This window comes from Tachypleus tridentatus, chromosome 7 (assembly GCF_004210375.1).
Source record: "Tachypleus tridentatus isolate NWPU-2018 chromosome 7, ASM421037v1, whole genome shotgun sequence".
Taxonomy (NCBI): domain Eukaryota; kingdom Metazoa; phylum Arthropoda; class Merostomata; order Xiphosura; family Limulidae; genus Tachypleus; species Tachypleus tridentatus.
In genome coordinates, this window is record NC_134831.1 from 122,399,995 (window position 1) to 122,414,153 (window position 14,159).

At 35.4% G+C, this 14,159-nt stretch overlaps 1 protein-coding gene across 1 annotated transcript in view; it reads left to right on the forward strand.

The window, feature by feature from the left end:
- Window positions 1-13,767, forward strand: part of LOC143256515 (homeobox protein DBX1-B-like) — a 40,470-nt gene extending 26,703 nt beyond the window's left edge. Inside the window, exons 2-4 of the mRNA XM_076513848.1 lie at window positions 713-835; window positions 3,898-4,163; window positions 11,642-13,767. Of these exons, the coding sequence (XP_076369963.1) occupies window positions 713-835; window positions 3,898-4,163; window positions 11,642-11,953 (701 nt within the window). The 3' untranslated portion in view covers window positions 11,954-13,767. The remainder of the gene's footprint in view (window positions 1-712; window positions 836-3,897; window positions 4,164-11,641) is intronic.
- Window positions 13,768-14,159: the final 392 nt, after the last annotated feature.

Consider the following 14,159-nt stretch of genomic DNA (forward strand, 5'->3'; position numbering starts at 1 on the left):
TACAACGTTTACCTATTAATAAGGTCTAAAGATTTGTTTCAGTTTGATATCACTATGCTATAGTCACTGTTAAATAGTTGATCACAACTTTGTTTTTCAGAATTTCTGTTGCATTCTGGGAGGATTTAGACATCTTGAAAATAAAATTAATAAAAACTACTCTACTCTAACTCTCCAAATAACAATAGCTTTTATTATTATTATTTCAGGCAACCTTTAGACGTTAAGACGTCATCAGGGCTAGTGGTACAAGAGCTCTTGTGTCACGAGCCCTAATGAAGCCATGGCCAGGCATAGCTAAGTGGCTAGGGTGTTCCACTCGTAATCTGAGGATCGAGAGTTCGAATCCCTTTGTTACCAAATATGCTCGTCCTTTCAGCCGCGGGGACATTAATATGTTACGGTCAGTCCAACTATTCGTTGGTAAAATAGTTGCCCAAGAGTTGGCGATAAGTGGTGATGACTAGCTGCCTTTCCTCTAGTTTTACACTGCTAAATTAGGGATGGCTAGTGCAGACAGCTAAATTCAAAACAAACAAACAAATAAACTGATGAAGCCGCAATGGCGAAACGTTGACTGAAATAAGAGACGAAAAACTATCATTGTTTGGAGATTAACTGTTTACAGCCTGTTTATGAGCGTAACAATTATGAGTTGTAAAACTCTACTGTTATTTAACGATTATTTCTCTCTCTGTGTTTCTTTTTTCAGGTTCCTACACGACATCTCTGTCGGGTTACAACTACACGTCAGTTGTAGCTAAACCAGTACCCCGTTCCTTTCTGGAATCTCCGTTACAGTCTCTAATAGCGTGTAGAGCTCCATATTTCACGGGTGAGCAACTTACTATAAGTCTTATTTAACCTGATGATGGCTACATACCAGTACTAAGCACGCGCAGTAAACGTACCAGAATGGAAGATTGTTCCAATCAACTGTAAACATTAAAAAACAAACAAAAAAATCAGTAATCCTAAGAATTTATGAGTGAGAAGCAAGGAGTAATAATAAATAAACCACACTACATCTGCCATATCTTGTATCGAAGAGGCCTATCGTTAGTACAATGGATCACCAGGCTGGCAGGTGTAGTAGTGGTCTAGGCGCTATATATATATAATGTTAGGTAAATTAGGTTTAATTAGGCCATCTTAGAAATCAAGGTTAGGGTAAATATTAATAATCCAATGTTATTTATTTGATATTACACATTCATTACTGATTACTCTTGTTGTTTATACGTAATAATGAAGTGACTTTGTAATGGTGGCTACATCAAGTGTTTTTGTTAGACATGATACGAAGGACTTGGTATTTATGAAATAATCCATATAAAGATATATAACATCGTGAGCGATCAGTTTACGAGCCATTCTAACGGTTGTTTGTACAATTTCTGTATCCGAACGAAATGGTAAGAAACACATGTTGTTACAAAAATAAAACAAAAAAATATATGATTTTTACGCCCACTTTAGCAAGCAATATCGAACGGTCGCGAATCCTGATAAAGTACTCATATTAAAGAAACATTGCTTTGGGGGTTGGAAACACGAAACATTTGTTTCAACAAATCTCGTACCACGGTCATCTCAGTACTGCAGTAAGTTTTAAAATGAAGTGTTATTGGAACTTTACAAATCGGATTGTCTATATCTTTTTACCTCCCTTTGAAAGGCAAGAATTATTAAAATAGAATGTCTTTAGTACCTGCTTTTACCTATTCTATTATAACACACGCAAATATTTATAAATATTTCAGGCAAGCGGTAGCATTGTCTGTGTAGGGGTGGCTCGAATTGTTTATTGAAAGGGTACTTTAAATATCTCATCAAAGTGTTAGAACTTTACAATACTATGCAGTGTTTCTTTTATAACAACATCTATGTTTTAACTGACTCACCAGTTCTGGGAATGTCTTTAAATGTCATTGTATTTTTGCTCTTTTTTATTGCATTATATACTCAATAACCAAAAACAATGGTGTCAACCAATTTCACTGAGGTGACATCGCTTCAAACGGAGTATCAGATTTTATAAGTATTAATAATAACTAGTGGTAACTACAAAATCATAGATTTAGTGTAAAAAATGTTATTATTACCCCTTAAAGGCAGCTTTTTTACAAACATTTGATGTTCCTTTAAGAAATGTAAGTAGAGGGTGAAACAGACATTATTATCGAATAAAAGATAAATATCACCTAAGGAGCCTTGTATAGAATTTGGTTATAAATACAATCTTTCTTTGTCCATTGAAACACTACTGAAAAAACAGCAAACAAAGAAAAATTTTCAGGAAAGGAAGTTTGTTTGTTTTGAATTTCTCACAAAACTATTTGAGGGCTATCTGCGTTAGCCGCCCCTAATTCAGCAGTGTAAGACTAGAGGAAGGCAGCTAGTCATCACAACCCACCGCCAACTCTCGGACTAATCTTTTACCAACGAATAGTGGGACTGACCGTCACATTATAACGCCCTCACGGCTGAAAGGGCGAGGTTGTTTGGTGCGACAGGGATTCAAACCCGCGATCTTCAGATTAAGAGCCGAGCGCCCTAACCACCTGACCATGCCGGACCTCACTTTAACTTTACTAAAGTTGAAACCCCATGTACAGAACACAGGATTTGTTGCCTTTTGGTCACACATTCATATCAGCTAAACATTCACATCAGCTTACCATTAGGTCATAAATTTGTATCAAGCATTGATTGTTTCGGACATAAATTCTTATCAAACATTTGTTGTTTTGGCCACAAATTATTATCAGACTTTGGCTATTTGCACCACAAAATGTTATAAAATATTGGATGTTTCGGTTACAGAATGTTATCAACCATTGGTTGTTTCGGACATAAATTAATACTGAGCACTGGTTCTGTTACTTTTCAGCCATGTAATAACGTAACAGTCATTGTGTGTCATTTTGGATATGAATAATGCCCGAAGTTCTTTACATATTACGTCCAAAATCTACATCAACGATAAGTTGTTTATCATTTCAGCTCAAAAACTACGTGAAAACGAAGGACGCATGTCATTTAGTCGTTAAAAGTAATTACGATTCAGTTTCGTACGATTTTGTCCATAAAGTTATAGATAAAGACAGTGCCATGCTGTGTCCATATGTCTTTATCATATATGATTTACGAATCATTCAACATGTAATCCTCATCAAACTTAGTTCGAGTAATACTTTGACCTTAGGTTGACATTGGAAGTGCTGTGTTGTAAGCCGTAAACTTTGTACTTTCATTCTATATTTTAAATGGTATTGTTTGTATATTTGTTTTTGAGACACGAAATTTATATGGCGAATACTGGCATAGATTGGTTTGGCTTGTTTTGAATTTCTCGAAAAGCTACACGAGGGCTATCTGCGCTAGCCGTCCCTAAGTTAGCAGTGTAAGACTAGAGGGAAGGCAGCTAGTCATCACTACCCGCCGCCAACTCTTGGGCTACTTTTTTTACAGAGGGCGAGCATGTTTGGTGCGACCGGGATTCTAACCCGCGACCCTCAGATTACAAGTCTAACGCCTTAACCCACCTGGCCATGTAGGGGACTCAAATGTTATTATCGTTGCTATATATGCAGGTTATATACCCCAAATTGTCAGTTCAGCTGATCGACCTGCTCTAATGATTCGTGATCTATGAGGTTGGAATTTGAAGTCATTTTATATTGAAATATTCCAACTCTTATATCGTGAACAGGCGTTATAATATATAGATTATTTTTTGAGCTACGGCTTACATGATTAGTTCACGTTTTATTAAAATATATTTATAACTGACTAGAGAAAACTGGTGAAAAAACTATAGCTAGCGAAGCAAAAAAACAACAACAAAAATACTTTTATTTGCTTCACTCTGTGATTCTTCATTTTTACCACCAGGTATCTCCACTGCCAATGGAATTAATGGTCTACATGCCATCAATGGCGTTGCTGGGATTTCTTCCGGGTCAGGGATCACTTTTCCGCTACCGGCGACCTTTCCCTGGGCTACAGCACGCGGAAAGCCCCGTCGAGGGATGATGAGACGGGCGGTGTTCTCGGATGCTCAACGTCAGGGGCTCGAGAAACGGTTTCAGATACAGAAATATATCAGCAAGCCTGACAGGAAGAAACTAGCCGAAAAGTTGGGACTCAAAGATTCTCAGGTATCACGTGCACGAAAACACGCACGCACAAAACACAGTCACTTAAGTCCGAGTACCTTAACATAAAATGCTTTATGTAGTATATTGCACAACATAATGCATAAAAAAATATATCCCCAAACAGCTAAGCCTAAAAGTTGTGTCTTAGTACGGTATACAGTGTAACATTAAACACAAAAAAATGATGTTAAACATGATATTCCAAAAAAGCTAAACATGAAAGTGTATCTCAACACAAAAGGCTTAGTGTGGTATAATGAATAATACAAAACACAATAAATGTGGTGTTAAATATGACAAAACAGCTAAGCGTAAATATTGTAACTTAACATAAAGGGTTTAGTATAGTATAATGCATAACTCAAAACACTCACACGAAATATGTGGTAAGAACATAATATCTCCAAAACAACTAAGCCTAAAAGTTTGATTACATATATGTATGTGTGTATGCAAATCATTTCTGGCACAGATACTTGAATACAACTATTTGCCATAAATAAATCCTAATGTCGTGGATGAATGATTTAACTGGACTTTTATTATTAAAAATTATTAAGACAAAGGCGTAGAATAGTTGATAAAGATTATTTTTTTGGAAAGGTCTGTATACCTCATTGTTTGTCATGATATGTTAAATGCACATTTCAAAAACATAATGGATATAACGAACCAATCAAATTTCGTTCGTGAAAACAATGAATTACCCACAATCACGAAAGTTGAATATTTATATGACTAATTTTCTTCATTACCTTGTGAAGGATCGAAAACTGGCGATAATCGTTCCAACGATTCTAACTCTCTCGTCACACAGAATCGTATGACTGCCGCACGTGGTCTATTAGTCTGTTTGTGAAGCATTGGTCGAGACAAAGGAAATCAATGTTCGTCTTAGCTACATTCTGTGAAGTGTTGAACTAAAAGCGATTTCTTCTCTCTCTATATATATATATTTAAGATTTGTTCCACACAGTTTTAGTTCTGAATATCTACTAACACCTGTAAACTATTAAAACTAGTACAGAATACAGTTTTTATTTTAATTTTTCTTTCAAATTCCAAGTTCACGCGAAACCCTAAATTTATTCAAGTGCTTTCTTATGTTGCTGTTGTTCGTTACGAAGCACAAAACTACACAGAGGGCTATCTGTGCTCTGCCTACCACTGGTATCGAACCCTAGTTTTTAACGTTATAAGTATACAGACGTACAGTAGGTCATCGGTACTCAGGTTTGAACAAGGACTGTTACTAAATTTTTAGTCACAAGTTGGATTTTACGGATTCAGACCAATCGATATCATACTTCTGTCCAAAATAATAAATTCAGTTCCTGTAGCTTTACTCTCCAAGCGAGATTACGTCCATTAGGAATAGGTTGTTGCAAAACAGTTTGTTTGTTTTGTTTTTAATTTCGCGCAAAGCTACATGAAGGCTATCTGCATTAGCTGTCCCTAATTAGCAGTATAAGACCAGTGGAAAGGCAGCTTGTCATCACCACCTATTGCCAACTCTTGGGCTACTCTTTTACCAACGAATAGTAGGATTGGCCGTATCATTATAACGCCCCCACGGCTGAAAGGGCGAGCATGTTTGGTGCGACGGGAATTCGAACTCTCGACTCGTAATCTGAGAGTCGCGAGAAACAGAATTTTGTTTTTTATACCACAGAAACAAATACTATCAGTAGTAATTATGATAAATCATGTTGTAGTTTTAGTCTCTTAACGCTCTTGATTAATGGGTTCATTGACGTCCTGGTTTTATCTATCACACATATTAACGTAAAAACCAAGACCAATGTGAAACTGTATACTCGTTCCTGGAAATCTTGCATATAAGTGGTTTCTTCAAAACCTGTTAAGAAGTGTATATACAAACTTCTAACTATTAGTAATAACCCATACATTTCAAACAAACTGAAGAAAAATAAACTATACTGAAAAGTACGTATCTTACAGCTTAATTTTTTGTAGATACAGAGCCGCGTGAGGCCTATGAGGATGTAAAGTATTTTAGCCCTAAACTTAACCCTAAGCCTAAAAGTTAAGGCTGAATAATAGTGTGGTGTTCAACAAATGTCACTTTCAACACATTTTTGAAATTGTACTTCCAACAAAGACATTAACTTCAAGAGCTTTTATCGTCTGCTATTAGTAACAACGTGATGCTATGGCAATAGTTATAACATAATGGTTCAACTTGTCTAACTTTATTAAAACCAAAGAATTCTGTCTCAAAAACGTTATACCGATATCGAACATCTTATTCAGGTTAAAGCTGTTACTTAACATTGACTTCAACAGTAAAAGTCATCGAAATAATGTAAATGCAGTTAAAAATTGAGACAGGTTTTATTCGTGTTATCATTAGAGTTCTAAAATCTTTACGTTTCGAAAAATGTATCCAGTTTTACTTTTTTATTTGATAATAAAGATAAAACAGCCAAGACGGCAAATCAAAGATTACATCAGAGAAGCTGATGTGTTGGTTTTATACCATAACACGTTTTTATCATTTTCACCATTATTCGATCATGTAATGTTCTGAGTGCCGTTCGTAAAGTATCAAAACCGATAAATATATAAAAGAACGAACACAACTATAATCTCTCGTCCGTCGAAATATACAATGGTATTATGAACATTGTACAGAATACAGTGGTATAAAGGTGTGAATATTTCGCAGTATATGGCGTGATAGTAATACTTACTCCTACAAACTCGGCAAGATATACCCGTAGAGACGCGAAACTTATATGGCGAATACTGGCATAGATTGGTTTGGCTTGTTTCAAATTTCCCGCAAAGCTACACGAGGGCTTTTTGCTCTAGCCGTTCTTAATTTAGCTGTGGAAGACTAAAGAGAAGGCATCTAGTCAACATCACTCACCGCCACCTCTTGAGATACTCTTTTACTAACGAATAGTGAGATTGACCGTCACTTTATATATTCCCTCCACGGCTGAACGGGCGAGGATATTCGTTGACATGAATTCAAATCCGCGATCTACAGATTTTGACTCAACTGTCGTAACCACCAGGCCGTGCCAGACCCTATTGATATAGAAATTCCCTTACAGACGTGATGGTGAGCTTACCATAAAGACGCGATTCTTACAAAGTTAATGGTATGGTAAGACACAAAGGGAATATTACGCGGTAAATGGTAATTACAAAAAGCTAACACAAAATTACGTTACGATGTTCATGGGAACGAATCACCATAATAGGGTAATGTGTACCAGTATTAGTGTGCCAACGTATATTTTTTTATTATTAATATTGATTTGTTTTTGTAGAGATAACAATATTTTCCCAATTCTCCATCTTACGGAATAACCTGTCCTTGGGCGAAGTAAAATAGAATGTTTTTTTTGCCTCGTTCTCGTGATGAGTTCATTGTGAGTAACTATTTAACGTATTTAATACACGCTGTTTATAATGGAAGAATAATTTCGGGTGGGGTGAAGAGTGAGTTTCACTCTAATGGCCAGATTTTTTTTTTAATAACATGTGGAATAATTGTTTGTTTGTCGAATTTTGCTCAAAGCTACTCGAGAATTATTTTCGATATCCGTCCCTCATTTAGAAGTGATAGACTAAAGGAAAAGCAGCTAGTCAACTCCATCTATCAACAACAAAGAGGATGATTGACTGCAACATTATAACTCTTCCATCGACTGAAAGGGCAAGCATGTTCTGAGGGGGTGTTCGAATCCGCGACCCGCAGAATAGCCCTCCACTGGCACAGCAGTATGTCTGCGGACTTACAATTCTAAAAACCGGGTTTCGATACCCGTAGTAGGTAGAACACAGAGCAGCCAATCCAACAGTCAGTGCCAGACCTCAGTAATAGATAACAATTTAAATCAGGAAGTGAAATCTGTTCTAGCCTCAGCAATGTAGATGTTCTAAACATTTTTATGCGGGTAAGAGAAGATATTTAACCGAATAATGGCCAAATTTTCACATCTTTGCACGAAGTAATTAGTATAACTCAAATTTGTATGACATAATTAGTATAACCCATATTTGTATGGTATAATTAATATAATTCAAATTTGTATGATGTAATTAGTATAACCCATATTTGTATGGTATAATTAATGTAACCCATATTTGTATGGTATAATTAATATAACTTTATGATGTAATTCGTATTTACATTACATAATACTGTCGACAAATGTAATAAAAATTTCGGCGTAATCACTAATTCTATGTTTTAGATTTAACATCTCAACACAAACAAACTATTATTATATATGTATGTATATGTAGGGTCTGAATTTAAAAGATATATATTTCACAACTCCGAACACACTCAAACATTCAACTGCGTTTATTCAGTTCGTTAGTGAAATAACTGCGTGACGTTTTCTATGAAGTTTTGCATCTGGAACACCAAGTGCACTTGGTTTCACATTCAAATAACGCTTTGGTAAACCGAAAAAGAGATGACTTTTAATATGCATATATAATATCACTTGAAATTAAAGCATTTCACGTTAATAAAAATCAAATACGTAACTCGACATAGCGCTATGGTGCGTAGTATTCATAATTCAGCGCAAGATTTGGCATTCTGGGAAATTGTTGAATTCCTTTGGGACTTCAGAAACTAAGGTATATTAAGAACTGTAGTCTTCACTTTATATTCGCACGTGAGCTAAGTGGCCACATCAAAATCCCTGACTATCGCTGATTTCTGACTCCTTTGAATCTAATAATGCGCCCATAGCTAAAAGTGAAAATTCTGAGCCTTACACCCTAACCAAACCCCATATTCAGCAGCTCTCTACAAGTAAACGACTAGCCTGGATACGTTCTCTGTTTAAAGCTGTGTCACATATAATCGTGGCCCGGCATGGCCAAGCGTGTTAAGGCGTGCGACTCGTAATCTGAGGGTCGCGGATTCGCATCCCCGTCGTGCCAAACATGCTCGCCCTTTCAGCCGTGGGGGCGTTATAAAGTGACGGTCAATCCCACTATTCGTTGGTAAAAGAGTAGCCCAAGAGTTGGCGGTGGGCGGTGATGACTAGCTACCTTCCCTCTGGTCTTACACTGCTAAATTAGGGACAGCTAGCACATATAGCCCTCGAGTAGCTTTGTGCGAAATTCTAAAACAAACAAACAAGTAATCGTATTTGTTTCAAACATTTTACACGGTAGATTTGCTTAATTATTTGTTTTAATTTTTTAATTATTTTTATTTTTTAATATTTAAGTGTTATCTTCGCTACACGTCTCTACCTGTGGACTTGCAGATCAGAAGGAAAGCAGCTAGTCAACCCTAATGTTGGGCTACTCTAATCGAGAAAACAATCTGATCGTCACTTTTATAATTCAAACACGTCCCCCAAATTTCCAATCCGTTTTTATTTTGGTGACGACGGTATGCGAGCCTAAAGTTTAGAATCCGGATCGCTAACTACTAGGAAGCATACCACCCTATGCAACAAGACTTTCAAATAACGATTAGCTGAGTCTACAAATCTAATGGTACAGTGTAAGAGCCTCCAATCAAGTATTGTAGCATTTCGTAATAGAATTTCTTGTTTCATTAAATGTTCAAAAGCCCCTAAACGTTTGAATAAAAGTTTACAAGAAAAACACCCACATTTTCATATTTAAAGTAGGAAATTTTCGTAAATGTTGAACATTTTCAAAAGACAAAACACGATTTGTTTTTCGCAGATAAAATGTTGTAGTCGTTCATTGAATATCCTTGTCCCGCTAAAGTTTTATTTCTCCATTTTTATTATAAAACGTTGATTTTATGCGGATGTTGGAAAGCTGCTAAGTTTCGAAAACGTCATGTATTCTTTCAACGGCATTGCCAAATTATAAGTCGAAATGCTTAAGCCTTTCTTTGATCGTAAACAAAAATAAGGGATTGTTACACCGCATGTTATTGCCTTCACCTACCTTCAGATATTAGCAAAGGTGATGGATAATAAATAATGGCTATACCGATCATATTACACATATTACAACCGACCATATGTGACATAAGACGGCGACTCTAGTTTCACAAGTAGACCACAATAATTCCTCGATATTGTGTTCATCATGTATAGCATAAATCAGATGTGTTCCTTGTCTGCTACATCTGTGACCATCTTTAACTTGTCCTATCAGATGAGGAGTACAACATTTCCCATTGGTTACAGCTGTGACGTCATTTGCATGCAAAGACGTCACAGTCATATATATTAACTTTCGCGCTCCATTTATGCCCTTCTTACTGTTGCTAAAATGCTATTATTTTATTGGTCATTTCTGACAAAGATGTTTTTAGTTACGGTGTATTTCTTCACAAATTTAATGTTATATTTCCAAAAACCTATCGGATTTTTATCGCTCTTAAAAAACTGCCTTTGTCTTTCCTTGAAATAGGTGTGATTTAGAAGTTTACACAGAGGAAACTTTATATTGTTTCTACTAAACTGAAAGACTCGTTCTTGCTTCCAGAACGGGGCACGTGTGGCTCAACGTTAAAAACCGAGTTTCGATACCCGTGGTAAGCACAGCACGTAGCTACACAGTATAAACCTCAAGAGCAATAGAAAAGACTGATGACAATACGAACAGTTAACATGTAGAAATGCCGTCTATTGTTTGGCATATAAATAAATGAACAGGATTCTTGAACATTAAATATGTTAAACTAACGCACGTAAAAAGCGTAAATTAAAGTAGTATTTTCAATTTAAAGAACCTTACACGTGCCAGAAGCTCCTGAATGCCTTCTTTAGAAAAAATACATTACGTAAATAACTAAAAATTATTATTCTAATGGCCTAGCTAGTCGCGAGAGTCTAAACATAACTTATTAGTAGTAATATGCTATACTGGACCGAAACCGTGTAACAAAACATGTCTCGGTGATATATTATTTCCCTAACTGTAACAATATAATATATGAAACTTACATAATAAGAAGCTAAGTTTAGACCCAAACAGATTTCTCTGACAGTCAGGCTACATAAAGAATGAAAAAAAATAATAATAATCCAAACAGTGTTAAAGGAACTTATGGAATCTAATATAAAAACAAAGAATGTCACACTATTAGTGAACCCTGCTGTAACAACAACACGAGTAAGCAACGTTGGCAAACTTTATAGAAAATATTTCAGGTTTTTTTTCGTGTTTTGTAAATTCGTTGAAACCCTCTTTTTCTTTATAAAAAAAACATTTAATGACTGAATAAAGAATGTCGTGTATTATACACAATAGGCCTAATACTAATATTCTATATACAATAGGCTTAATACTAATGTTCTATGAGAATCATGATTGGTTACACGTACGTTATCAGTTTTACAGATTCCAATAACTTTAATACATTCTCTCACTGACGTTATTTGAGTTGCTTGTAAAAAAGTTTAACGTAAAACTGAAATTTGTATTAAGAAACGAATACGTGATTAAAGAAATTTAAGCTTAACCAGTTTAATAATTTCATATAGGTGAAAATATGGTTCCAGAACCGAAGAATGAAGTGGAGAAACTCCAAGGAGCGTGAACTGTTATCCGCGGGTGGATCACGTGAGCAAACATTACCTACAAAAACCAACCCAAATCCAGACCTGAGTGACGTTAGGGTTGAACAGAAAAATTCTTCCTTCGACGATGATGTCATACCTAATAATGGTGACGTTCTTCCTCCTAGTGGGCAGATGAGTGGTTCAGCAGGTCCAGACGAGAGTAATGAATCCGACATGGCGTCGGCGGCGGGAAGTCCCCTGGATTTGGAAGAGGACCACGTAAACGTGCTGTAATAAAGGTTTACAGAACAACAACAAAAAAAATACTGTGTTTTTGACCATCGATATTTAAAAAGCTGGTGGTTTATTGAATGTCATCTCGCGAAGTTGAAAACAAACTGAAACATGCGGATGAGACTTTAAAAGATAAAACCTGAAAATACGACTGAGTCATTTTTATTATTTAAATTTTCTTGGGTACAATTTAAGTCTCAACACATCAAATTCTACCAAGAACACGCCGTTTTTTTAAGTGTACGTGCCAAAACACATATGTGAGAGAATGAAAGATCCCAATGTAATACTAAAACATGATAGTGAATAGAAAGTGACATTACCTGTAGGCAACCAGGGTTAACAGAAATTATCATTGTTTTTTTTATGTGAATCTACAGCTGAAAATTATACTATAACTAATCATTCCTTAATAATAACAATTATAATCCAAATGTAGTTTTTAGTTGCTGTTTTAATCACCTAATAATTGACATGTTTTACGTAGTAGTAATAGTACATAGGGCTTGATGAAGTGTAATAAAAGTAGCGTGAATTTTTTACATATTTTACTTCTTCTGAGTGTTTGCTTTTACTCAGAATAACAGCTTAGTTACAGTTCTGTTACATTGTGTAGACTTTCAAAACTACGAGTTTGTACTGTTAAAAAAATCGCGTGTATGATTTTTAGAAAACCACAAGTCTTTCGACGGCGGTATTTAAAGAATAACTCGGGATTTTTTTAAACCAACCTATGGCTCAAAATTAATTTGTAACGTTTCTCTGAAACTTCTTTAGTTTTTCTTGGTTTTGGTTTTCGTCGCGTGAAATGTGTGATTTTACACGTTACGTATCAATTATTTCATTATAAACGGTTTTAATTAAAATATACTTTTACTAAATTCTTATGAAGTCGGGATAATAGCGAACTAAATATATAGACGATTGTTTTTTTGCTTTTTTAACGTGCTCGGAAAGACTAAGGTTTAGTGACCATACAGAAAAAAAAAATCACCCATGTGAGTCCAACAATTTAAGTTTAATTGAAACTAGAGAATTTGCATTCTGGTTTATTTTTGAATTAATTTTTTTAGAGGGAAACGGACGCGAGGTTCTTAGTAATCGTAAGAAGGCAATTAGTTGTCTGCCAGGAGATTTAATATTTGGAAACTTTTGAAGTAGAAAATATGATCTTGCTATAAGTGAGATTAAGAGTTTCTCGTAGGCCGCGAGATGGTGCTACGTTCAGCCAGGCGCAAACCAGGGACCGAGTAGAAGAGACTGGAAGCATATGCTAATCGTTTTGGCTTGAAAACATTGAATCAATAGCATTATTCAACTTTCAGTGACGACTTCATATTCTCCTGCCCGAGAACTGAAGCGAAAACATTTCAACTGAGTTGAACTGCAGAATTATGCATGTTTCTTCATAGCAATAAGGCATTATTAGGTTGCTTGTTCAATTTTAATGGTGGGGTATAGCCATCCTTTCTAGCCTTTTCGCATTATATTAACAAAGCAAAAGAAGGACTGGAACGTGTAATTAGAAAACTACGTAGTCGTGTTAAAAGGAATTTTTGTGTTTAAGGTAATGTGTAAATAAGACACGAAAGATGCTGTGAGAGAAACATTTCTGTAGTCTACTTTAGCGTATGAAATGTTTCATAGACGATAATTTGTGTTTTGTAAAATAAGAAATTTCTGTGTTATTGTTACAGTTCTGAGCTATCTTTGTGTTACAGATTCACGTGTGTATACCAAACAATTTCAATAACATATTGGTATTGTTGGAGTTGCCATTTAGATTGATGTGGATAATACAAAGATAAACTACACTTCTCTCTCTTTCTGGGTGTGTTGTGTGTATTTTTTCCAGCGTTTAAAGGTCACAACAAGTATATATGATTTAATATGAGTTAACTTGCGTGTTGCAAATGATCAAGTTATTACTAACACGTGGTTTAAACACCACCTGAGAAGAAGGTACACACGGGAAGGAACTGTGAAAAATGTTAGAAACCAAACTGATTTTACTAATATAAATACAAGTTTCAGAAAAAAAGTAAAACAATGGAAAAATCTACCCAGGAGCTAACTATACAAGCGACTATGTTTGTGTAATATGCAACATTAAGATAAGAATGAAGAGGCTTAAATTTATATATATATTTGACATTTATTTTCCAGGGAGATTAACTTACATTACTGTATTCATTGTAATAATTCA